We start from the raw sequence: 25,622 nt of genomic DNA, 5'->3' as shown, positions 1-25,622 counted from the left end.
TAGAGGTTGCTGTTTTTAGTGATGGGCATTTTTATAAAACTTGTCGTTATTAAAATGGCGAACAATAACATTTTGGGTTTTAAGGAATGGTAATCTTTAAAGCCCTTAGCCTTCGCAGAAATGGTGCAAAGGAGCGACACCAAACAATAATGAAGCGTTCCTTCTGAAAGCTGCCGCACAGTCGGTGACCAGTACTACGACAGCACTCAGTACAACAGGTTTGATGTTGATTCGTGTTTACATTGCTTCAATTATGATAAGTATTTTCTGCGGTTTTCGTTCTTGCTCAAAATCGGAAGCGATCATATCTTTTTATTTTTTACCTATAGTACTTTCTTTTAGTATCCTGATATCACACCGAAATCTCATACAAATGAGGTTCTGAAGTAGGTACATAACGCGTCCTCTTCCTGCTGGTAATTTGTCAGGAAGTTGTTAAATAGTTCGTTTCTAAATTACGTTGAGAGTCCACCAGATAGACCTGTACATTTCTGCCTCTTCAGCAAATCAGATTCGCAAAAAATATTTCATTTCATTTTATTTATTTATAATACTGCGATCTCCAAAGAGGATTTTAGCATGTTGGAAAAACTACATAATGCGTGTATGGCCTACACCTACTGAATGCGTGCTATGTGAATATTGGGCTAGTGCTTACAAACAAAATCTAAAAAAATAAATAAACAGAAAACTTTACATCGCACTGAATCATTTTGCTACACACACGCGCAGCAGACTTTTCACGCGCTAATCGAGAAAAAGAAGACACGATAGCCATGGTAAAGCAATCTTAGAATACCCTTATATCATTTTGTAAGCTAATTATACAGAGGAATACGAACGCCCGGCAGTAGAAAAGTATACACTTTGTAAACATGAAAAATAAAGTCGCAGTTTCGCCCGAGAGGTGAAGTATCGAATGCGCTAGCAAATTAGTCGACAGCTATACGAAGTAAGGATATTAGTTTTATTGGCTGTATAAACTTTCGAACATTCGTTTACTATATAAATTAGCAAGCATGGTGTCACACGCGCACAGGTAAACATGAAGACATCTCGCTCGATTACCCCAGAAACTCACTGTCAAAACGCTGCAGCCAGGACGCGCGGCAGCAGGAGCGAGCGAATGGACCTTCGTGCTGTCCCTAGCGCAGCGCATACGAAGCTACCGACACTGCGCGTTCTTTGTTCACATCGCAGATCGCTTTGAAGATGAGGCCCTGCGCGGGCGCGCACTTTGTGCACGTCAGCAGATTGCTTTCAAGATACGGCGCCCGCGCGGCCGCGCCGTAAGCAGCAGCCTGCCGTTGGAGTAGGACACCCCCCCCCCCATTCCTCCCGTACCTCGCACACTACAGATGGCGGGGCGCGCTTCCGCCCCGCCTTTCTCCCTTGCGCGCACGAGATTGAGGCGCGATTGTTGGCTGACCCCAGCAAGCTTGAAACTAGTACATACAGCGGACGGCGCGCGGCGATTATGTTATCGTGTTTGTACTTTAACAACCACGACATACTTTTTATGGAACATCGTTTTATTCTGTCGCCAGTAAACAACTAGTCGCACGGTGTTCTGAACCCTCATTTTCGAAGCAATAAACGTAAAACCTCTCCTCACGTCACACATGTATTGACGTAGGACAAGCGGCTGGGTAAGAGGTCAAGTAATAGGTCAAGCAGTATGACGCACACATACCAACGGGCTAAGAAGCTTCCGTTTTAGCTATCGTCATGAGTTTTGATATTTTTGGCGCCACCACAAAAATTAATTAAACAATCAACGCAAATTTTTCACGTACATTCGCAAAAAATGTTGAACTGTGAGGGTTAGAAAAATTAAATTTTGCATATGTCAGAGCAATGCGAATGTCCCGAAATTTTCTTGTGGTCACACTTCACTCATTTCCCGTTTAAAGAATAATAATTTGCCTTGCTTTTTTTCGTGTCGGTGTCACCTTTACGCGTGAAAGGTGCGTGGTAAATGTCAGAGAACAAGCGACATCATCCACATACCAGAGAAGCATTGACCACTCGAAGATGTGGATGAAAGGTGTTCAACTTTCCCTCTAACACAACTGGTGCGTTGGATAAAATAATGGGCATCACTTTGAACTGATAAAATCGTCCGTAGCCATAAAGACAGCGTCCACATACGCCATGTCATCGACAGCGATTTGCCGGCAGCCGGAGCGTTGATCTTTGTAAGATAAATATTGTGCTTTACAAGGCCATAGAGGACGTCATAGAGTGTTCCACAGACGATGCACGTTGCTCCTTTTGATTATGTTGATGTGTTGATCAATTAACGGAAACTTGCCAAGCGCCAATTTCTTATTGACGACTGCAACAGGCGATAACCACGGTTTGCAAATGGTTGTATGAATAATGTAACGTGCAAGCATTTGCCAACTTTTTGGTAGATAACATGCTGCTCAGTAATGGGGATACAGTGGTGCGACCAGTGTCAGATTTACAATTTAAACCGGATGTCGGCCACAGAAGATAATAAGGTATACGCTACTACGAAGCAAGGAGTCAAGGAAGTTCTTCATGTGGGGGTGAAAGATAGGCAGCAATTGTTTTTGTTAACGCTTCCAAGTCTCAGAAGGTAGATGAAACCAAGAGCTGTACACAAACTCTGTCGCAAGGTAAAGATGAACAGTGGTAGTCTTGGCCGTTGGTAAATTGCGGGAGCAATGCCCTGCCAAAAAGCACTCCACCCTGAGCACAGATTTCACAACATGAAAACGAGATATGTTAGCAGTATTTGTAAAGAATGCCTTAAGAACGCGATCTTATGCAATAAGAGAGCATCAATTTCAGGGGACACAATGAAATCACCTTCTCGTGCAGCAGGAAGAGGTGAAATGCCTATGTGGTAATAACTTGGAGAGACAGACCAGTATGATTTAGACCAGTATGATTTGTGGAGCATATCCGTGGCTGAACAGAATCGGGAGAATCAATGGGAACAGATGCAACAAGAGGCAAAACCCAGGCTAAGAGTAAATTAAAGGATAATGTGCTGACAGAAAGTCATGCCCACAAAATAGATCGCCAGGAAAATGTCAAGGAAACAGTAAAAGAAACAGAGTAAACTGGGCTTTAAACGTACACTTTTATTATTAATCATTCTTCTCCTAATCGAGCCAGTTTTCGGCGTTTTATCTTCTCTCGCAGCTTCCTGGGTCAGTGGGCAGACAGCTACGACCATCTGCAGTCAAGGATGAAAGTTGCGCGGAATGCGAGTAGAGCGCGCACAGGGATAGACATCCAGGAGCTATGAGTGGTGCGCCCACCGTTTCGATTTGTGATCGCAGCGTAGGCAAGTCACTTGGAACCACGGAGCCTTGTCCTCCAGAGTCGACTTTAAATGGCGCGGTTGTAGTTGTGAAATGTTACGGCAACAAACTTTGCCTTGGCAGGTATACCAATGGCAAAAACTTGGATGGAGCTCGCTTGGCCCGCTTCGGTCTTGCGCGACGGGCCGACATCCGCAACACTGCCTTTCTGACAATTGTTATCTCACTTGGCGCACGCCCAGTGGCGTATAGTCAGTGACTCCATTTACGAGAGGATCGTTTTTCCACCTACTTGGGTCACAGGGCATTCCGAGCTCAAATGGGTACTACATTGGGCAGCTCTGTTGAACGAACAGGATACCAGACAAACCATCCGACTAACTTGGGTCACTGAGTTGGTGGCTATGTGTACATACTTGCCACTCTTCGATGAACCTGTTTAAGGCTAGCATGGGCTCATGTGGATGTGGGATTTGGTAGGTACCTCTGTTCAGTAAAATTATTTGACACCAATTTCAGTCACTGGGTATGTAGGGTATTGTGCCACTATTTACAGAACCACTTTGACGCCAACTTGCGTAACTAGGTATACGCCGGTCTTCCACGAAGATCCGTTAAATTTTACCGATGTTGAGCGGAATCGAACCGACGTCGCAAGGGCTCCTCAAGGAAAGCCCCCCCTCCCCCCCCCCCCTCAAAGCTTCCCGTATCCGAGAAAGGTCTTTTTGGGGGGTCCAAAGAACCACAAAATGCTCTCCATCGTTGCTTATCCGGCTTGTTGAGGTACCGAAGTACATCTAGTTTGTCTCAGCGAGAAGTAGACAAGTCATGTTGGGGACTTTTTCCAGTACTTTCGTGTAGTGCTGTAAACGATTGCACGAAGGTGTTTGTACGCCGCATCAATGTGTGATCTCGGCCTGGTTACGCTGACACGTCTTGTCTTTCCAGTTAGGGATGATGCAATCACATTTTCTACTTTCCATAAAAGATTGAATGCCGCTGTACTGAGTATCCACAAAGGCTTCGAAAGCTTGTCAGTCTATACAATGCACAGCAAGAGTAGCTGAACGGGAGAACAATTTTAGCTGTATGTAGGGTGAGAGATGGTCTCTTTTGCGTGTTTTCTATTTCCAGACACCAACATGTAGTAGACAAAAGGCTTCTCGAAGAGAAAGAAGCGTCCAGACAGCTGGCAGTGGGGGACCTAATCGCTGATGCACATGAGGCTTTGTTTCAGTTGAAAATCACCCATATCCCTGTTCATCTTAGCAGAGCGCAACATTGGATGGTGAACATTATAGTACCGTGAAAATATGTGCGGTAATGGGAAAGCTTGGAGCAGCGGACTTCAAGAGATGACCACATGTCTATGTAGCTTCTAGGGGGATGTAATCCCCGATGACAGAGATTAAACGCCGCTTATGCTTTAAAGTGAGAACCATATATTCGTTAGAGCTATGAACAGCCAGGCCATGTCTCAGGCAGGTTAAATTGCGACGCACACAAATCATCTCTTGGCTTGCACCTCGGTCGTCGCGAGACCACGTTGTCGCGTGTCCAGATAACCGAAAGTAAGACACCATGTTCGGCTCGCATATAACAATCACAGGAAATTCACATTTAAATATCCGTTGCCGAAAGTATGACAGCCGATTTCTCAGACCTCTTGCATTCCACAGCGCTATAGGAGATGCACCCACCCGCTCTTCAAATAGGTTAGCGATATTGTCCTAGGGAAGCGTTACCCGAAGCGGTTCCCGCACGTTATGAACATACACTGCTGCATTTGCACCATGTGTCTGAAGTTCTCAAAGAATTACACGTATTGACTTTAGCATGTTCATTAACATGCTATGGATCTTTTAATTCTTGCTTATCGTTCTCAGCCATTTTTCGAGATGCAGCCCATTATGCGGTCTAGCGCATCGCAATGGATGGTAGCGAAGGCCATTCAACCTCTGAAGCAACAAGGCAAAAAGCTGGACCACTTTGTGCTTTCCTTGGATGTGACGCATTTTAGAAGAGCGTAGCCGCCATATGTGGTACTTTTGGTGCCTGATGGGGTGAGTGAGTGAGTGAAATAACTTTATTGAGGTCCAGAGAAGACGCAGGGGACTACCCGCGCCACCCGGCTAGTCCCACGTAGGGACCGGCAAGCCGAGCTTGACGGCCCGATTCCCCGATGGGGTGGTACAATGTTTTGTGCGGTAGATGATCTCTCATTTCGATGGACACTGCTTTTGTGCTTGCGTCTGCTTTTTCAACTGCAATTGTGAGGGCGCATGGATGAGGCAGCCTCTCTGTCGTACGAATTGTCCCGCACGATCTTTCTCAAGACGTGCTTTTTTCCTTTACCTTCGGATAATCTTTCGATGCCGCTCAATGCGCTCTGGAGCAGTTAGGGCACATAAGATGAACAGAAGCGTCATAGTTGTCAATTTTGTGATTTCCGCCGCACCGCTGGCAAGGTATTCAACTTCTGCTCACTGCGCAGACTTGCTCCAGCTTGCAGCAGTTGTGACACAGCAAAAGCCGTAGCACGTAATGACCCACACGATTTCTGAAATGTGCAACCTCTGTGTAAGCTGTAAGTGTCAGAATGAAATGCTAGCCTAATACATCGAGACTGTCCGAATTGGTGAATAGTCGTTTAAGCGCCGTTAAGTTCTGCGCTTAATAGAGTTCCAAAGCAGCTCAAATCCAGCGCCTAATGTAGCTCTCAATTCTGCTCAAATCTTCAACTTCAACTTCACAAGTTGAAAGTGCTTGTGGAGTTGTAGTGCCCTCTCTTGCGCTGCGCTGGTACCAGTCTGGCGTTTCGGAACCAATTTTAACGAGTTTCTGCTAATTATAGCGCCAAATGCTTGATTATTCCTGTCTTTTAAGTTATTCTGAATCTTGTTAGTTTATTTTGAACCTGTTTTGATCAATTGTGTACTTGTTTTCACCTTGTTTTGAACACTTGTTCTTGAACGGGATCACTCGACAAACGCAGACAGCCCGGGCCCCTAAAGTGCTTCGCCCTCAAAAGCTAACTTTAGCAAAAATGATGCAGAAGAACAGCACAAGTATAAATGAATTGTTTGTTTTGTAGGCTATCACTCAGATTGTGACCAGTACTACACAGCACTAAGCACAAAAAGTATGCCGATGATTTGTGTTTAGGGTCCTGTGTTCGGTACTAAATGATTTCAGCAATCTTTGTCGTGTTTAAAACGGAAAACAAGCACATTTGTTTTTTTAACCAATAGTAACCTTTAAAGTGCTTTACTCTTCACAGACATGGCGCGCAACAGCAATGCACGCCATAATAAAACGTTCTCTGTGAAAAGTACCGCACAGCCGGTAACCAATACTACGACAACACTCAACAGATGTGACGCGGAGTTCTGTTTAGCATGAGCGTATATGCCTCAGATTTGGAAGATTCCTGATGCAGCTGTATAAAGCTCGGCGAAAAAAGTTGTCACAGTGCCTAGCATGAGCCCAGCGGCGCAGCTGCCCCGGCGCATGATGCATGACCTAGGTAGGAATAGGCAAGCGGTGCTGAGGATGACGTCATCGGCTCGGCTGGAGCGGTCCCACCTCGCACAGGTAGCGCGGCGTGGAATGATTGAATGAGATGTGAAATAAGGTTGCAATTTATTACGGTACGTAATTCTGCTGTATTGAAGTGGGCTAAAAATGACAGAAATAATTTGACACACAATCAGACCACCAATTACATAAACCATAAGATAATAATTACAGAAACAATGGCGGGCAAGAATGAGAGAAAGTACGCTCACACGAAATACGGGCTCGCTTACGCGGAACGAGGGTCACTATTTAGGTTACTATTTTATTGCTAAGTGTTTTCTGGAATTCTTGTGCAGATAAAAACTACGAACAGATTTCCTAACCAAGAGTGACCTCCAAAGCACTTTAACCTTCGCAGAAATGGTCGAGAACAGCACCGCAAGCAATAACAAAACCTTACATCGGAAGCTACCACACAGGCAGCGACCAGTACTGCCTTCAGCACTCAACACAAATGGTGTGGAGCTGATTTGTGTTTAGGTTGCTCTTTTTTATTGCTAAGTGTTTTCAGCAATCATTTTCGTGAAAAGCAGAAAACAATAACGCGAAATTTTTTTTCAATCAATAGTGACGTAAAAAGCCCTTTAACCTACGCAGAAATCGTGCAAAGCAGCAGTGGACGCAATGATGAAACCCTCCCTGTGGATTCTACGCTACCACCTACGACCACCACTACGACTGCAGTCAGCACAACAGGTATGAGGCAACTTCGGTTTAGGTTGCTGTAATGAGTGCTAAAGTATTCCAGCAATCTTTTTGTTGATGAAAAAAAAACGATCGCATTGGTCTTTTTAGGCAGTATTAATCGCCAAAGCACTTGAACCTTCCCAGAAATGATGCAAAACAGCAGTGCTAGCCACAATAAAACGTCCCTGGTGAAGGCTACCACGCAGGTTGTGACTAGTACTACGACAGCATTCGGAACAAGTGTGGCACTGATATTTTTTTCGGGGGGGGGGGGGTGTTGGTCTTTGTTGTCATATGTGTATTCAGCAATTATTTTCGAGCTCAATACCGCGAACAAATAGAATTGCGTTTTTTCGATAAATCTTAGCATGTAGAACACCTTAACTTTCACAGAAATGGCGTGAAGGAGCAGTGCACGCAATAATGGAACGTTACCACTGGAAGCTACCATGCAGGCGTTGACCAGTACTGCGACAGCGCTCCACCGAAATTGTGTGGCGCTGATTTGTCTTTAGGTTGCTGTTTTTGGTGTTGAATGTTTTCAGCAATCATTTTCGTGAAGAAACAGAAAACAATCAGAATATACGGTATATTGTGACATCAATTATAGGGACACTCCAGGCGCATTTCTTGCCGTCGGTGTCGCCGTCGCCGTGAGGTTCCGTATAAATTCGGAAGGGCGATAAAAATAAAGTCGCAGTTTTTCCCGGAAGGCGAACCATCAATTGCGATAGTAAAATAGTGGACAGCTATACGAAATAAGAATGTTAGTTTTATCGGCCATATAAACTTGTAAACAGCACACTAACCAAACAAACAATCATGGTGTCACGCGCGAACAAGCAAACATGAACACATCTCACTTTGATGACCGCGGAAGATCACTGTCAAAACGCTGGAGTGAGGAAGCGCGGCGGCAGCAGCGAGCGAATTGACATTTGTACTGCGTCTCGCATCAACACGAACTAAGCCGCTCAAACACAGCGCACTGCCGACTATGTCCCCGACGCAGATGGCCTTTAAGGTACAGTGGCCCGGGTGGTCACGCATGGCCGCCCGAAGTGCCCACAACGTGCGGTTGTGATTCTCATCACTCAAGTATGGATGGAAAAGTAAAGTCCATATAGCTATCACGCCTCTGTCAGAACATTTTATGCAGTTTTTTGCCACAAACGCCTTGAGTTTTTAGACATGGATATCGAAGGTATTATTAGGTATTTATTATTGTACCAAGGTGTTTAATACTGTACCAAATAAAAAAAAAACTTCAGAAACATTTTTTGGGGCTGCATAGGACTAAGATGCATTTGCCCTGACCGTAGCGTAACTTCGGCTCTCTGTAGACACTTTCAGTACATGTTTTTTTTCCTTATTGGAGACTCACCATTGCTCTTTTCCTCACCTGCATTATCTTCACGAGCGGTACGCTAGTTGAACCTCGACAGCCTACACGGATGCGGCGTCTTACCCGGGATGAGCAGAGACAGCAGCCACTGTCATCATAACCAACAGACATTGGAGCAGCGTACCAATCCACCGAAACACCCCCTCGAAGTCGAGAAGGTGGTCAGAGCTCTAGCGCTATCCAAAACTGACGTCATCGTCAGCAACTATCAGCAGGCATGTCGCAGTTTCGCTAGCTGCCGAATTCACACCAACACACTCAAAGTCATCAACCAGAAGCCACCAATTTCACAAGTCAGCATCGTCAATGCGCCCGCCTACCACGCCATTCCTGTCAATGAAATCGCCGATCTCGTGACTCGAGATGTGACCCGCCGAGCCGACGCTGAAAAACCTGAGCCTAGGGTGCCTTCTTTCTTCTTGTTTGTATTTTATTGTTCTTTGTTGCACTACAGAATGTACGCAAAACATTGCTTGGACCCATAGCTAGCAGCTAGTAAACGGTCTTATGGAGAAAGATAGATGAATTGCAGGCAAGAATTTGTCGAAATTAGAGACGTTAACTTACAAAAATTTACAGCAAACGTGCAGAAAAGTTAATAGTAACTCTAAACACTCGTTTAAGTACCAATTGCAAGAAGTAATAAAATTGTATCAACTAAAAACTAAGGTAAATAACAGGAGCGCGAAGAACTTGTAGAAGGATTATAGGAATATGAATTCAATTTGTACTATCACATCTCAAAGACCACAAATAATATAACAACCCTCAGCTCACAAAAATCCAGAATACCACACCCCACAGATCACAGAGAATGCATAGTATCGCATCACCAACAAAATATGGGTATAGGTATACGTACAGATACTATCAACTGTAAGCGTGAACTCAAATTCTGTACATTCATTTTAGGGTAGCAATTCTTTATTGTAATGGTCACGTTGTTGGCAAGCTTTAGGTCATACGGTAGGCTATTCCAAATTTTTGCACCAGTAAACTAAAGCATATGCTCGCCAGAAACGTTTCTTTTTACGGCTAAGTTAAAACTTCCGAAGCTTTGGTTCCGTGTTGCGCACAAAGGAATACGAAATGGAGATATATCAAACGGAAGGTTATATTTTACTATGATGTGGATGCATTCAGCCGATTTTTTAAGAAGGAGATCGAAAGGTAGTGCGGGTAGTTTAGTAAACAGTTGCTTGTTGGGTCGAGAGTAGTCAGAAAACGAAATTATTCTAAGGGCTTGCTTTTCTGATCGCTTTAAGGGCTCTAGGTAAGTATTGTATGTCAAACACCACAGCTGGATGCAGTATGTCAGGTGAGTATGTACTAATATGATGTATAGGAGGCGCAGAATATAGGCATCAAAATATTCACGTATCTGAAGGAGAGCACAGCAACTGAACGCAATCTTCGCGCAAATCGAATCTATTTGATGTTGCCACGGTAAGTTCCTGTTTAGGGTCACGCCGAGGTACTTAAAAAGATTGGAAGGAAGGATGAATAGACGGAAAGACAGGGAAGACAGTAAAAAAAAAATCACCAGCCCTTCCGTTGTCGAGCAAATGGGGGATAAGCGAAGCTAGTCGTGTGTGTACCTGACCTTCGTGGTGATCTTGTTTCATTTCCTTTCTCTCACTCTGTCTTTCACTCTGTCTCTATCTTTCTCTCTCTCTATCTTCCTTTCTATCTCTCTGTCTTTCTTTATTTCTTTCTTTATTTCTTTCTCTCTTTGTTTCTCTCTTTCTTTCTTTCTCTATCTCTTTCTTTCTCTCTCTTTCTTTTTTTGTCCCTGGTATGCGCCATTGAGGTTGGACCTTTTCTGCACATCACCAGCATCGGCCCACTTTTCAGCGTGACACCACGACAATCACCGCCGACACTTGCGAGGCTATAAAGCTTCGCTTAAAAAAGATTCTGATAATAGTCAATCTAATATCAGTTAAACCCAGTAATTTGTTTCGCGACTGGAATTATCCGTACTTACTTTTCTTAATATTGACTGTTAATTTGTTCGTGAGATACCAGCCTGGTATTATTCAATTCTGTGTTTGCGATGCTCTCAATTTCAGTAATATGATTAGCAGTTACAATAATGGCAGTTTCATCAGCGTACATGACAGCGTTGGCTGAGGTTCATATCGGAAGTCAGTGATTCACATAAAGTGAAAAAAAGCATTGGACCAAGAGTAGACCCCTGCGATTCTCCGGTTTGCAGGTACTGCATGTGTGATGTTACATTCTTCCTTGAAACAACTTGTTGGCGATTTGTAAGATAACTAGGGAAAAGGTAACAGAAGCGCGGAGCAGCGGTACTATCCAGGCACCTTAGCCGTCTAGGCCAACATGCCATCTGGTACCCTACCAGAGACCACGAACCATTACAAGGTAACCCTCACACACACAAGTCACTACCTAGGGAAGAGTAGATGTTACTCCCAGCTCTACGGGTTAACGCATTCCCCCGCCCCACCCGAGACGACCCCATAGAACATAAATAATTGACACTGCAATGCCGGTTCTGCGGAAAAGCCAGGTCCCTGAGGCATATCGTAGGAGGTGGCGAAGAAACACCACTAGATCCCCCCACTCTTGCCCCGCCACTTAGGTTTCGGAGAAAGCGTTGGCCAGCTCCGAGCTAGAGAATCAGCTATGACAGGTAGCGCAACACTTGTTCTGTGGAATTGCATGTTGTTGCTGCTGCAAACGTCGGCGGTTGCCTGCTTTTACTGATTTTATACTGAGAGAGAGCTGAGGTGGGCAAGTAAAATCCTTACAGCACGCAACCGGAGGTTCAGGTGGTCGAATCTGACTACTGCCTGCTGGACGAGCTGGAAGGCACCGATCGTGTTGTTAGTGTTGACATACGTTTTTGAACTTGCACGTTTGACAAAGTACCACAAACGTGCGTACTATCATGGCGCGGTGTAATCTTACCGTCGGTTGCCCACATGCCCTGTGCAAAAGCACTTTTCGCGCCGTGTATATAATATAGCTTTAGGATGCAGAGGAAGATAACAATATTGGCGGGCAAGAGGTGTCAATATTGTAGTTGCGTGGGGAATTGCAAGGCACACATGTTTGAGCTAACGACGATTGGTGAAGGGAAGCCTTTAGGTCACTTTCCTAATTGTCAAAGATGCACTGTTATCATGCGCAACTTTTGGCTGTCTGAGATGCATAATTTCGAACGGGTCATTTGAATTTAGCATAGGCGCAGCTATAGTATTCACATATACATCGCTATTGCCTTCCATGTACTTTTGACCATCAGTGGTTGTGTGACGATGGTGTTCTGTACGTTGGTGAACCATCATGCGCGTATTGCGCACACGTCTGCAGGTTGCTGAATTGGGAAAGGCTGCTGCGAGCGTCCACCTGAGTAGTTCTTTGGGGAGCAGGTGAAACAACTCTGTCGCGCTGGCTACTGCTGTGGGTATACTGAGGCGTGGTGTCTTATACACGAGACCACTTAGAGTCATTTTCACAAGCGGCAGAAATTATCTCGTGTACAATTGAGTCGGAAGTCTTCACCACGATACGCGGATAGGCTGATTCAAGGGCTTGATGGAAATGACGGAATCTGGGCACATACTAAACCTACTGTTGTCTTCGAAGTCTCCGTCAGGTAAAGAGGATGTCTATGCCCCTTCTTCTGTAGCCTAACACCATACGGTGAAGCGATGTTGTCTCCTTTCAGTGGATATGAACCCTGTGCGTTCCCAGGTTCTTACCAAAGCAATTCTTTTATTGGAGAAACATAGGCAGGCCTCCACGAGAGGTTTACGCATAATGCTCGCGTGTTTTACTGCCCAGGAACAGCGTGTAGTTGCTGCTGTTCCCCCCTTGCACACACCTGCAATACAAATACAGCGCGATAGGACGCTTTAGCGATTCATGTTTCTGCCACCGAAGAAATCACTTAAACTATTTCCACTTCAGGAGCCCTCAATGTGCCATCTGCTGCCATCGCCACTGTATTGTGCTTATCCTTTGTAGTGTACAAAATGACCACATCGGATCTTCTGTGTGATTTTCATCGTGTCTAGTGAACAAAGGCAAGTAATCTGCGTCATGCTCGAGAAGGTTATCACCATCCCCTTTATTCTCGGACCGCGGTCCTAGCCGCCTTCGGCCCATAGCGCTTTAAAAGAGCTAGTCTGGTTTTTAAAAGTAAAATGCCTGACTGAAAAACTATACTGTGCGAAGAGATAATTTTAGTTTGTTTATCTTCTTCACTCCTCATTTTTGCGACCCTTGCCCATCCCTCTGTGTAGAGTCGCCAACCACACAATTAATCTTGTTGGCCTGTTTCCTTTAGCCTCTTGTTTTCTATCTCTCTTTTCGCTGTATAACTCACCCCACGCCTTCCTTAGCGTAGCCTCACAATGCTTCCACAAAGCCTAGCTTTCTCGCAGAAACTTTTATTCTACGTTTTTTTCCGCAAGCGCTCCCAAATGCTTGCGTACAGATAACAGCTGTGACAGCCTATCCACATTCTCTGGCTGAAATGTGCCATTGTTTCAACGAACGTCTCCATTTAGTAAATTTTTGTAATAATTTCACATGTAGAAAAATATTATTGCACATGCTATTGCAGAACTAACAGAGCAGAACGCTTTAAGCATTCGCGATGACGTGACATGGGAAGCCAACGCGATCACTTTTTGGTATACTCGCGCATTATACGTAAATTGGGCAGAGGCGGCTGACATTTGGGCGCAGCACTTTTGACTGGAGGAGTGCAAGCTTAAACCAACTTGCTTGCCTTTGCAGACCATTAAACGTTCACACAACCATTCACCCAAGCGGCGTCGCCTACTCGTCCTGCGCGTGTTTCTGACCTGCTCATCGGGTTATCCGTGCCACTGCACGTGCGTGGCCAACGTCACCTGCGGACCATTGCCTTGAGATAGTCTGCTGATACAATGCTTCAAAAATGGTGCTGGCATCTGTCCGGTTTCATTTGGCAGCAGCACTCACGCTGGAGGAGTGCAAGCTTAAACGAACGTGCTTAACTTTGCAGACCATCCAAGGTTCACCCAACCATTCACCCAAGCGTTGCCGCGTAGGCGTCCTGCCTGCACCACTGGAGGGCACGTTTCTGACCTGTAGAAACCATCTGATCTATCCGTGGCTACTGCGCGTGCGTGGCCAGCGTCACCTGCGGACCATCGCCTTGAGATAGTCGGCTGATACCATAAGGCTTCAAAAGTGGCGCTTGCGTCTGTCCGGTTTCATTTGGCAACAGCACTTGTGCCTGCAAGAGTGCAAGCGTAAACAAACTTGCTTAACTTTGCAGGTTGTGGTTTTTTTGCCACTTATTCAATACTAGATTGTCGCAACTGTTGCTGCCAGTGTTTTGACCTGTTTCAGTCATTCCTTGTTGCTCTTACAATGGCAAGTGTTGCTCACCTAGCTAAGATAATTTAGCTGCTTGAGGCCTGGTCTCAAAGCAGACTGGAAGAAGATGAAAAACTGGTTGAGAAAACGAAACAAATAATTTTCTAAACTAAGCCCGGAGTTCACAGGCGTATGTTCCACTGCGCTTGGACCCTTTCTGCACAACCGCCAGAATCGGCCCACATTTTCTGTTCGGACGTTACGGAATAACGCTCTACTTAAACAGCTCCGCTATTAAAATGGCTGTCCACGAAAACGTTTCTAGATGTATCTGTGGACGAATAATTGCCACATCAAGGCGTGAAAGTAGGCTGACAGCCAAGTATTCCGCATCGCAAAGGACACAGACCTTTCCGTGTTTAGTCAGGTCACCTGGTTGGTCTCTGGCAATCCACTATTGCAAGTTAACCTTCAAAACACTTTAACATGTACTACTCGACCAAACGTCTTCCACGCTTTTCTCAAGCTCAAGGCTTATCGGCTATCCACATTAACGCACGCAGTCTCAGAAAACGTTGTGACGACATTCATGCTTACCTGGAATCTCCTGACCACCAGTTTTCCTTCAACTGTATGTCTGAGACGTGGCTATCATCTGACGATAAGGACTTCTGTTGCTTACCACCCTACTCACCTGAGCACTGCTGCCTAAAATCAGTCATGGTGGTTCTGCTATATTTGTATCATCTTCTATAAGATACAAACGCAGGATCGACCTCTGCCTCCTAGCTAACAACACTTAATCTGTTTGGACAGAAGTTGATGACAAACCTACTCAATTTGATGCTGAAAAAAATCTTTGTTTGCATATATCAGTAACCATCATCGTCTGTATCTGAGTGAGTTCTGCTCTTCACAATACGAAAGCCTAGACAATATATCTTGCGAAGGAAAAAAGACTTTATGATGGGAGATATAAACATTAACCTTATGAATGAAGCTAATCATAACACAGTTGAATACTCCAATTTTTTTTGCAGCTTTGGTTATGAGCAGCTGCTTACATTGCCGACAAGGTGCATCGCAGGTGGCTCAAGTACGCTTATTGACCATATTTTATCTAACTACATATCATGCGATGCGTGTGGCGTAATACCATTCAAAATTACAGATCAATATACTTTTTTTTAATTCTCATGTATCTCACCACGTGCTGAGCGTTCTTTCCAAAAGTCTTTGTTTAACAACGTTCACTTCATAAATCCCTTCTCTTCTTTTGACTGGCCGACAATAAAATCGAAATGAAATGCAGAGATAGCTTTTGTAAGCTTTTAATCTGTAATATAGCAATGTGTCCATGACGCAATTACTTTTGTTAGACGTAACAAGAAGTATCCAGCGCCCCATAACCCGTGGCTCACAGACGGTTTGCTAGTGTGCATGAGCAAAAGAGAATATGTACAAAAAAACAATACGCGATATATTTACCTTCAAATTGAAAAAGTGATATTCTTGCTTCAAAATCTGTCCAAACAAATTTTTCAAAGATGCCAAAAGTAGGTACTATGAAACTAAAATTATTCAAGCTCGAGGTATCAATAAACAGTCGAAGTTCATGGACTCTTTTTTTCAACAGAAACTCAAAAGACTCGCCAATGAGTGAGCTTTTAAGCTCTAGTGGCACGTACCAAACTCCCTCAGACATCACAAATGAATTTATTATTTATTTTCCGTTAATAATAAGCCCCTTCTAAGCAGCCCTGTAACAACACACCAGAGACAACCACAATCATTTTTTTTATATCCTGCCCTTCCGGATGAAATATACCCTGTCATACAACAAAAAAAGTCATCAAGTGCGGCTCTTGATCGAATTCTACCAACACACCTAAATTATGTTGCTGATACTATTGCTGACCCGTTTTGATATCTAAATAACATTTTATTTAAGCATGGTGTATTTCCATGTAAACTTAAAGCAAAAATCGTCCCTGTATGAAAGGCGATAGGGCATTGATTTCCAACTATTGCTATACTATCCATGTTCAGCAAAATTACAGAGAAATGTTTTGAAAACCGTCCAAGTATTTAACAAAATTTCGCATACTTTGCACCACGCAGTGTGGCTTTCGTGCAGGGTACTTTACTAATCTTGCGCCTGTTTGATTCACTGAGCGAATTAAGCAAGGAGGAAGTTTGGAATTAAGCAATACATTGACGAAGGTAAATGTGCTGGAGCAGTGTTTGTTGACCTCAGGAAGGCATTTTATTCAATTGTTCATAATATTTCACTTGCAAAATAAACACAATCGGTGTGGTAAGACCGGTGCTGGCTTAAAAAATTGTGGGGTTTTACGTGCCAAAACCAGTTCTGATTATGAGGCACGCCGTAGTGGGGGACTACGGAAATTTGGACCACCTGGGGTTCTTTAACGTGCACCTAAATCTAAGTACACGGGTGTTTTCGCATTTCGCCCCCTTCGAAATGCGGCCGCCGTGGCCGGGATTCGATCCCGCGACCTCGTGCTCAGCAGCCTAACACCATAGCCACTGAGCAACCGCGGCGGGTTGGTGCTGGCTTTTGTTCGTGGTTATTTAACTAACAGACAACATGATCTTAGCAATTATTTAATAGCGGAGTCCCTAAGGGGTCAATATTGGGCCCATTACTCTTCACTATCTACATTTCAGACCTAACTGCTCATCTTTCTTATTGTAAATATTATCTCTATGCGGACGACACTACGATTCTAACTGCTAACACCTATATTAATAGCCTAACTTCTAAGCTCAATGCCAATCTGGAATATAGTATTTGCTGGTGTCGTCGTGCCTCTTTAGAAATTAACCTTAGTAAAATGGTCTGCATGCTATTTAACCCCTCTCAAATAAAGGTAATAAATATGCCGACCATAGCTACCGATAATGATCCCATCAAAACCACTAATCATAGTCGATTTAGGGAGGTTGTCTTTGATTCTTACCTAAAGCGCATTACCCATATTTCACATCTAAAGCGAAAAATTGGTTATGGTATCCGGATTCTTATAAAATCATATCCACACAAACCTTGCTTTTTCTTTATCATGCGTTCATTGAATGTCACTTCACATGATGCATTGCTTCTTGGGGCTACACATATAGCTTTCATCTAGCTCCTTTAAGATACGCTCAGAACCAGGTAAAACGCATTATTACTTTCCATTCACCCCGGTGTAGTGAATCTGCTCTTTTGCAAGAGCATCGAATTCTCACCATTCGTGAACTATTTCAAATAAATATTGAAATCCTTGTTTAGAATTCCTTTCACTCAAACACTCCCCAATAATTTTTAACAGAGAGCAACGTGCTAATCAGAATAAAACGCGATTTGCAGTACATAACAACTTCGTATTGCCTCCAAATAAAACTAATTATGGTAAATTCACTTCTGAGTTCACAGCGATGTCCTTCTGGAACGGTATTCCAACTGACATAAAGCTGTTTCCTAATATAGGCAGCTTTAAAAAATTCTCACATTTACTTAACTTATGACTGCATTGATGTAATTTATCATGCTCTGTTTGCTTTATTTAGAATAAAATATTATATCTCTATAACATTTCACCATATCTCCGCCCAATTGTTTTCTTGTAGTAGTACTTGTTGCATTTCTGCCTCTTTGCTACATTTCACTTAACGTGATTTGTTTTGTTTTTAATTTTTGTACATGTAATTCAGTACATGGTTGTACCATGTTTTCAATTTACTTGTTTTCTGTACATGTATGTTAACAATTCTATGTCGTTGCTGCATTTGCATTAGCCTAATTTGTTTTGTTCTTCTTTCCTAGGTTCAAATGGTAATTCTGTATACTATTACATAATCTTCCAATTCCTTTGCTGCCGTGTGTAAATATTTGTTGACAACGTTTCCACTTCGCTGCGTTTGCTCTAACCTGATTTGTTTGGTTCTTTTTATTAGAAGAGGAGGTCTCCTTACAGCCTTGAGCTTTGGGACCTTTTCGGTATACTTTTACTGTGATTTTATTTTCGCCAGTCAACAAATAATATTTTTTCCTAAATAAAAACACGGGGTGTGCCGTCGCTCTCATATGCAGGGTTGCAGATTTGATAGTCAAAAATTCATAAACACGCGTAACGCAAAACACGTAAATTGGTATCTCACGATCCCAATGTCCTTCAATAGCGAGTCATTCGATATATACATAACCATCAAGATATTTTCAGTCATTTTTATATTGGCCGACTTGAGTGCTTCACATTGAGCAAACACTCAACATTATACAGAATTGCGTTATCTGGATACCACCATTTATAAAATAATCAGGATTTTGCATGAACAGTGAAACACGGCAATGCAAGGAATTAAGTAAACTTTGGGTGGCAACCGCAAAGCTTGCGACCAAATACCACGACTGAATTCACAATCTACAGGTATGGTGTTTTTTAGAAAAAAAAACATATCCATTTTAGTGAATAGGGTTTTCCATAATCACTCTAGTACTAAAAACAGGATGTGATTATTTTGATTTATAAGGCATCGCAATCTTTGGCTAGGTGCCCGGGGCTATTTTGTGCTATGTTCCGTTCATTCTATCGGCTTCGTTTCCAGAAAAACCCTTAGCGCCCTCAAGGCCTGAATAGGTGAATACACAAACTTCTGTACGCTTCCGCCACCTACTTGTGAGCGCACGAACCTCCGGCGGAACATGTTGTCAGAAGGCCGCGAGGTGCCGCCACATATCCGCCGAAATCCCTAAACATAGAGTTTCGTACAATAATTACTAGAGGGAATTCGGGCGCTAGTGTCTGCGGGAACTGCAAGTTGCGTGGTTAAGCCAGCGTGGTACTTATGGTTAGTACAAGCAATTACCTTAACTGTGTCCTTCAAGCGGCATCGTGAGTTTGTAAACTCGTCATATCATACAAAGTACTGTGTTATAATTAACTAAACATCACTAAAATTGTTCGACGGCAGGATTCGAACACAGGACGTCTAGTGCAGGAATGCGGTATTGTGACCTTAGTACCACGCACGCATGCATCGATAAGTAGCATAGAACGCATTTTCAAGAATTTCTCGCGGGCAAGCCAGTGCGTTGAGGTGCTTGGCGTGTTTCGATTTGGGGTCTTCTGCGTTTATGCAAGTATAGAATGCACTGTAATTATAAAAGCCGGTAATGCATAGAAAACGAAGTCGCAGATATGTCTCAAGGCCCAAGCAAAAAGATAGACAGACAAATCTATGTAGAGAACATCGTTGGCATGATGGTTGAACAATCGCACCATCAGAGTTCGCCCAAGTAATCATTGTAAGCAAAATTATGGCCCAAGCTATATTGTTAGAATTTTCTCCGCACGCCACTGGCGTACTCGATAACAGGCGACCTGCGTCGTATCGTAGGAAACAGAATAACACTTTCACCATGAGTACATTGCTGTTTTTACACAGAATATGAAAGTTCTGTGACTGTGACGCCCACTAAGAAATAGCTCAGTGACGAGGAATGGAGATCTCAGAATTCGGCGAGGAAACGTATAAGAAACATAAACGTTACGGATGCGCCTTTACAACGCATGTAAGAGCTTGTGTGGGCTTACGCGCAATATACGAGAAATACACGGGAAAACGCAATATACGAGAAAATTGTGTCTGCAACAACAGAGAGAAGCTTCTGAATAGGGCTTGTTGAAATGCATTCGAGCGCGTCAGTGGACAAGTTATACGAGAATAAACGCTAGAATAACATTTCTGTTGTTTAGCCAAAACAAGATTGGTGGTAAAAATTAGATTACTGTTGATATCGTCATACTGTGCGGAGTATTCATTGGCCTGGCTTACTTCTTAAAATAGGGCAGTCTTGGTTTCGAATGTAGGGTTTCGAGAGATAAGCGTCAGGAGTTATCATTCCGAATAATACTACGCACCATATGACAATTCCGCTGTGGGGAGTTCCTGCTCCATTTGTTTTTATTAGGCTTTCGCAACTTTTTTTTTTACAAACCTACTATTTCGCCTAGGCGCGGTAAGATGAGTGTCTTCATTGATTGCGCCTATTAGATAAAACGTCCCCGGCCTGCTAACAAGTAGTTGCGAAGCCCTTTCTAGTCTTCTCTTCTAAATTACGTTGAGCATCAACCACGTAGAACTGCGCAATTTTAGCTTCTTCAAGGTATCCGAATCCACTGAGGAGAATTTATACAAATAGGTATTGCAATCTACTGCGTTGACAAACTGGTTCTCCGTTTACTTGTATATAGCTGTTTCGCCAACACAGTTATTTTTTCTCGCTCATCACAGGAAATGAGGGGCGTTTATTGATCAAAGGCATAACACTGCGTTACTGCTTTAATGCTTCTGACTAGTACAACCCACTGAAGTGGTGTTCTGCTTTTGATTCAAAAATGGATGCGAGAGACCACGAAAAAATAACAAAAAACACTACTCAGGTGTGCAGTCCCAAGTTTGACACTATTAGCAACAGCAACTGATTAAATTTGGCCGCAATCACATACATGCAAGTAAGCTGAATTTCTAACCTCAATGTAAAAGCAAACCAAAAATAAACTGAGGCTTCAACAGAAAGACAGATGACGACATGATGACAGTGCTTGTAAAGTATAAATGTGACAGTTCAGTGAAACTATTTAGTGCGTTTGAGCCTGATACGTTCCAATGAAATATTTTTCACAGGAAAACAATGGTAGTATTGAATTATTAAGTCCTTATACAGTAAAAATGAAATTCTGATGTAGACAACTGCTAATAAGGCAATGTTGCTTTTAAACAGCAGATGCAACAAGCCAAAATTCTTCCATGTGCCAGCTTGAGCCTGATCATGGACCCTGCAGAGCTATCCTCACAAGATGGCACTACAACAACGCTACCGGTAATTGCGCCGCCTTTTCGTACGGCGGTTGCAAGGGTAACGACAACAACTTTGAGGACTGCACGCAGTGCATGCTCACTTGCAGCGGTAAGTGATTTGTGTAATATACACCTTATGTGTTAGAGGAATTCTACGTACATATATAAAAACTCATCAGACAAGCAACTATAAATTTTCTGAATATTTTTTTCACTACAATACCTTCATTTTTTGCTCTTGAAACTGTCTTTGTAATATTATATATGATGCTCGTTAAGGCAGAACAGGGGGGGGGGGGGCATTTTGTGCAATGCGTTGAGCGGATTCATTCCTTATAAAACATCAGTCGTTTTCTTAGCATGGTTGTCTATCAGTATACAGAGAACCTGTATGTTGCGAGAGATATTGCCCTGGTCTCGACAATTGTTGTCCAACCCCTATATTCTTCTAATGTACTGATGCATGCTCTGCAAATAGTGTAGAAAGCAACCATGCTGGCTCTGAAATGACCACGACAACCATTGCCATGGCTGATGTTGTTTATTAAGAGTACCTATAACAAGTTGATGCACATCCGGAAAGCTACTATACATTTTCCGAGTATTCTTTTGTCATAACGCATTGATTCCTTGCTGTTTAAATAAGTGTTGCTATAATTTGAGCGTGTTGCTGCTTGCAGCACACCTTAAGCGCTACCGTTGGTCGGCTGCAGCACCGTCGCATTGTCATTAAGAAGGGACGCACTTAAAGTTGTTCATGAATACTTATTCGAGCACAACAATGGAAATACAGGAGCTCTCAGGTTTTTATTGTGAAACCTCGGAGCGTTTGAGTTCCGCTAGGTGGGTGCCTCCGGCACCCCTCTGAACTCAGAACATTGAGTCGTCCAGCAGGTTCCGCTTTCGGACGTACTTTTTTCTTCAAAAATGAGGCATAGAACACACTGTAATTAGGATACACACCTAGACACACACACACACACAGATATATATATATATATATATATATATATATATATATATATATATATAAGTGCGTTTCAAATTGACATTTCTCACACCTTTAAAAGTAAGAACCTCGGTGGGCGTAATCTATCAAGAAAGGAGAGGAAAATGGTGGAGGCGCTCATTCACCGGCAACATATTAGCAATATCTCCGCCAACAAAGACTACTTTAATAACTAAGACTGATATGTTAACGAAGGCTTCAAACAAATTATTCACTCTTCTACAAAGCCCTTGACGTGGACCCTACCGTGTCGCACGGCACCGTATAGCTGGCACCTGGAAAAATTTAACAGAATAAACCGAAATTAGAACACATGTTTCGAGAGTACTCCCATCAACTTATGCAAAACCGGATCCACTTTTTACACGTTCCCAAAAATATACAAACAGGATAACCATGGATGCCCAACTATATCTGGTCTCGGCACCCTTACAGAACCAATATCTAGTTATATGAATTCTTTCATTATGCACATTCGGGAAACGAGCACTGCTTATGTTCAAAACACCATCTTCTTATTTCAGCTAATTTTAGCATTTTTCTTTCGGACAGTGTCTTTCTCGGTACTCTGTACCTGGCTTCGGTTTATACAAACATCCCCCATGATAACGGAAACCCAGCCGCTATAGAATCTTACATCAAGAACATAGGCTACAACTATCCTAGACCAGCCTTTCAGGAGACCCTTAAAATTATATCTACAACTAAATACTTTTGAGGTTTGAGGAATACACTTCATAAGTAAATGGAACAGCTATAGGTGAAAATGGCCCGAAACTATAGAAACATTTCTACGTACATTGTAGAGTATAATTCTCCCTCATCTTGCAATATAAAGCCTGTGCTGTACAAGTATTACCGCGACTACGTATTCCTAATCTGGACACACACTGATGATCAATTAGTTCATTTTAATCATTCTCTATTGTGCAGCCTAACCAAACTTATCTTTTAAGTACCACTTTTTCCATACTATTACTGTTCGTCTCGACGTGAAAATTCATATTAGGTAAGTGTCGCTTATCACGGAAGTTTACAAAACTCAGCGACCGGCAACATTATTTTCGCTTTAAAAGCTGCCACCCATGACACTGCAAAACCGGTATTCCCTATTCTCAGACACTACGGTTTAAGCAAATACGTTCTCACTCTGAGGACTTTATCGACAATGGCCGCCACATGTGGAACAAAACAATAATAGGCATTATCCGTCGGTATTTATTGAATACGCGTTAATAAAGCGAAAACATAAGGTCAAGAGGAACAGCTTTGCCGTAACAAGAGAAATCCTGATGTCGTAATCGAACAACCATGCATAAGTGCCTCATAATCATATTGTCGTTTGGGCACTTAAAACCCCATTTAAGGATTGAAGCAAGTTGTACACACTCTTTCAAGTTGGGTAACAGGCCCAACAATATTGCTCGGTACTGCGGGAAATTCACCGCTTCAAGCTTGAGGCCGATTGTACACATTTCATTAATTTTGAAGCGGTCAGTTTCACATATACTGTTCTGGAATATTTGTTGCACCTAGCACCAAATTTCAGCTCCACCCTGTAAACTGCAGTTGATTGCTATTCGCCAAAGGAAAAAAAATGTTTGCCACTAGGTACTTTTGTGCCTATTTTTGTGAGGAGCGCTCCGCTTACTAACTTTCTACAGGAAAACTGATAGCGCCAATACAGCACCAATGCTGCGATACCAAAACCACATTTCCCTACGAAGACACCTGGACTTGGCTAAAGTTGTCCTTTTCGCAGGTGGCCAAAATGTAACTGAGATCTGCGAAGCGTTGGAAATGCAAGCTGAAAGTGAAGACTCATGGACAGTCGCATCTATTGGAGAAAGTGAAAATCGGCAAAATTCTGGGTATCAAGATTATTATGAGTCTGACGAAGAAAATTAATAAAAAACTAGTACTGGTGAACATCTGATGGTGTACATATTTAGCTTCGTATGCTGCATGTACAGACACCGCATGGTCTAATATAACTGTTCAATAATTAACAAAAAAAGACCATGCGACTAGTCCTGTGGTGTTCTTTTACTGTCTGGCGGGCTTTCGTTGAGCCTTGGTAAAACGCTTTTATGTATTACGAGTCGAGCAACAGAAAGCTTGATCGTATTTTTCAGCAGGCCTACAATTTTCTAATGGACACTCCGGCTGTGAAGATATTATTTTGAGAAGTTGAACAAACAATAATCACTAATTATGTAATTAGGCGAAATACAAAAACAGTCTAACTTGCTCTAAGCGACGACAAACAACATTACTTTAGTTCTATCCAGCTACATAGCCTTGCATATATTGAAAGTTTGGCATAAGTTACATAGGACCCATAATTTTTGAATACATACTACATAGATTTTATGAGATATATATCGAGAAAGACATGCGTGAGATGACGTAGATGGCCTCACGTCATGCCATGAGGTGTCTTGACACTCACGGCTTCAATGACATGATTAACATAAGGTGCACGACATGAAGACATCCATCACATGACATGTATATCATGACATCAATGACATCACATGCATGTCATCAAAATAATGGCATGAACGGCATGATAATTGTCATACATTCCTGACATGCATGTATCAGATAGCATGGCCTGAAATGCAATATCTCCACGGAAACAATTGCTTTTTTACTATCTGAAAACGATTTAACTAGGCATGTTATATTCCCCAGACTCCTTAATTACTTGATCGACTGCATGTATGTGACCGAATGTTGATTATCCCTATGGAAAGCCGAAGCACTCAGTTCTATGAACAAAACAACTTGTTTCCCTGGTTTTATTTAAATTAACGTCACTGAGTTCTTTTCATCAAAATTCAAAGCAAGCTTACTTGTTCGTTTACATCATATTGTTCTATAACTTCTACCTGCGTCAAGAATATCATTTTGGTATTCTTCAAAGCATCGGACATGCCTTACTTAAGAAGCTCATGCGACTTTTGGGTTCTTTAATGATAGAGTATACAATATTCATCGAATTTCTTCATCAGATGTACTGTTACGACATATTTAAAAGCTTATTCATCAGACATATTTTTACGCGCAAAGGAGACCGTTTGTAAACCTAACAAATGAAGGGGACAGTTTATTTTAGGTCGCAAAGGTGAGCGCAAGAGCGGCTGGCTGGTTGATGCACTCAGCGTCGTCCTCTTTCTCTTTTCCAACCCGGGACCGCAAGCACGTTCACCGGTCTTCGTTTTCCTCACGCGTAACATTCCTCCTGTCGCAGACGAAGCCTGCCGGGAGAGTCAATCCATTTGTCTTGAAGTGAAGAGTTGCAAGTGGGCGACAGGGACCACTGGTGTCTTGGCAGCTCTTCTACCACTCGCCATGAGGCGAGCTATGTTATAGGTGACTTCCGTGAGTCTGTTAATAATCACAAACGGGCCATCGTAGGTGGCGA

General features: G+C 42.9%; 1 protein-coding gene across 1 annotated transcript in view; it reads left to right on the top strand.

Annotated features, from left to right (window-relative positions):
• Positions 1 to 24,125, top strand: part of LOC125947301 (trophoblast Kunitz domain protein 1-like) — a 29,448-nt gene extending 5,323 nt beyond the window's left edge. The window contains exons 7-9 of the mRNA XM_049671721.1: positions 7,476 to 7,574; positions 21,110 to 21,292; positions 23,955 to 24,125. Of these exons, the coding sequence (XP_049527678.1) occupies positions 7,476 to 7,574; positions 21,110 to 21,292; positions 23,955 to 24,100 (428 nt within the window). The 3' untranslated portion in view covers positions 24,101 to 24,125. The remainder of the gene's footprint in view (positions 1 to 7,475; positions 7,575 to 21,109; positions 21,293 to 23,954) is intronic.
• The last annotated feature ends 1,497 nt before the right edge of the window (positions 24,126 to 25,622 follow it).

This window comes from Dermacentor silvarum, chromosome 7, assembly GCF_013339745.2.
Source record: "Dermacentor silvarum isolate Dsil-2018 chromosome 7, BIME_Dsil_1.4, whole genome shotgun sequence".
Classification (NCBI taxonomy): domain Eukaryota; kingdom Metazoa; phylum Arthropoda; class Arachnida; order Ixodida; family Ixodidae; genus Dermacentor; species Dermacentor silvarum.
The sequence above is the reverse complement of the archived record's forward strand: the minus strand, read 5'-3'. Positions and strand labels throughout refer to the sequence as shown.